The sequence below is a fragment of the Curcuma longa genome, unplaced genomic scaffold, assembly GCF_044706935.1.
Source record: "Curcuma longa cultivar G26 ecotype Majalengka, Jawa Barat unplaced genomic scaffold, ITB_CL_G26_1.1 contig_18484, whole genome shotgun sequence".
Taxonomy (NCBI): Eukaryota; Viridiplantae; Streptophyta; class Magnoliopsida; order Zingiberales; family Zingiberaceae; genus Curcuma; species Curcuma longa.
Genome location: NW_027430833.1, coordinates 17739 through 19538, shown reverse-complemented (window position 1 = coordinate 19538; position 1800 = coordinate 17739). Strand labels below are relative to the sequence as shown.

Below are 1800 nucleotides of genomic sequence, written 5' to 3'. Positions count from 1 at the left end.
TTTTAATTGAATTGTATAAGTTCTATTAATATCTATTATTTCAAATTAAATTAAATTTGAATTATATGTCACCAAAGTGACCTCTGATATTTGAATTTAATTTTATTTGATATATTGAGATATTATTAAGGTATTAAATAAAGTGTGAATGTATAAATTTATGTAAGTATTAATCGGCCCAAAGGAAGATTTATATTTACAAAATTATACATTTACTTGTGATAATAAACACGTAACACTTATAAGGTTTTTCATGAATTTAATAAATCGATCCAAAGATAGGTTTATTATTTGTCATGCATTATTGTTAGTGTTTGATTATTACAATAAGAGTACCACTTGCAAATAATATTACTGTCCAAAGACTTGATATTATTGTTGCACTAGGTATCTTTTGATGGGATTTACCATTTATATTTATTTATTCGACATGAGCATGTTATTTATGTTATATTCTTATGTTCTTTTTACAGCAAATGTTGCTACAATTTCTGCTAACTTAAGTTCAGTGCCGATCCTTAATGGAACAAATTTTAAGGATTGGAAAGAGAACATCCTTATTGTTCTTGGCTGCATGGATTTAGATCTTGCGATTAGGACAGAGCAACCTACTACTCCTACAGTTTCTAGTACCTCTGAACAGAGGGTTAATTATGAGAAGTGGGATCGCTCTAATCGCATGAGTCTTATGATCATCAAGCGCGGCATACCTGAGGCTTTTAGAGGTGCGGTGTCTGATAGTGTCACCAAAGCTAAGGAATATCTCGATGAGATTGAGAAGCGCTTTGCCAAAAGCGATAAAGCGGAAACAAGCACAATTCTGAAAAGTTTGATTTCCATGAAGTATAAAGGCAAGGGAAATGTTCGGGAATATATTATGGAAATGTCCCACCTTGCATCAAGGTTGAAGGCACTTAAACTTGAATTGTCGGACGACATGCTTGTGCATTTAGTGCTTATTTCTCTTCCAAATCAGTTCAGTCAGTTCCAAATCAGTTATAACTGTCAAAAGGAGAAATGGACTCTTAATGAGCTCATTTCATACTGTGTTCAAGAGGAAGAGAGATTGAAGCAAGATAAGGCTGAAAGTGCCCATTTGGCAAGCACCACTAAAGATAAGGGCAAGAAAAGATGGAATGAGGCTACTAAAGGTCCTTATGTGAAGAAACAAAAGCAGGATAATGACAAGAAAGGTTGTTTCTTCTGTAACAAGCCTGATCATGTCAAGAAAGAATGTCCTAAGTACCACGCATGGCGTGCGAAAAAGGGTACGTTTTTAAATTTGGTCTGTTCTGAAGTCAATTTAGCTTCAGTACCTAGAAACACTTGGTGGTTAGACTCCGGTGCTACTTCTAACATAAGTGTTTCTATGCAGGGTTGCCTGAGCTACCGAAAGCCAAATGATGCTGAAAGATGCATTTATGTGGGTGATGGCAAGTCGGTAGAAGTGGAAGCAATAGGGCATTTTAGATTGTTGTTAAGCACTGGTTATTATTTAGATTTAATAGATACTTTTGTTGTGCCGTCATTTAGACGGAATTTGGTTTCTGTTTCTAATTTGGACAAATTAGGTTATTGTTGTTCGTTTGGAAACAATCAGTTCAGTTTATCTATTAATTCTAATATTGTTGGAACCGGTTCACTTATACTTTATGACAATCTATATATGCTTGATATAAATGCTTCTTATATTGAGATTCTTAATGCTGAATCACGTGGTACTAAGCGTAAATTTAATGCTGAAAACTCAGGTGCATTATGGCACAAACGTTTAGGACACATCTCTAGAAATAGAGTTGA

General features: G+C 34.3%; 1 protein-coding gene across 1 annotated transcript; it reads left to right on the top strand.

Moving 5' to 3' along the window:
- The first annotated feature begins 511 nt into the window (after nt 1-511).
- Nucleotides 512-1404, top strand: LOC141816866 (uncharacterized). The gene is made up of 2 exons (XM_074704592.1): nt 512-1268; nt 1376-1404. The coding sequence occupies exons 1-2, from the start codon at nt 575-577 to the stop codon at nt 1402-1404; spliced, it is 723 nt and encodes a 240-aa protein (XP_074560693.1). The 5' UTR covers nt 512-574.
- Nucleotides 1405-1800: the final 396 nt, after the last annotated feature.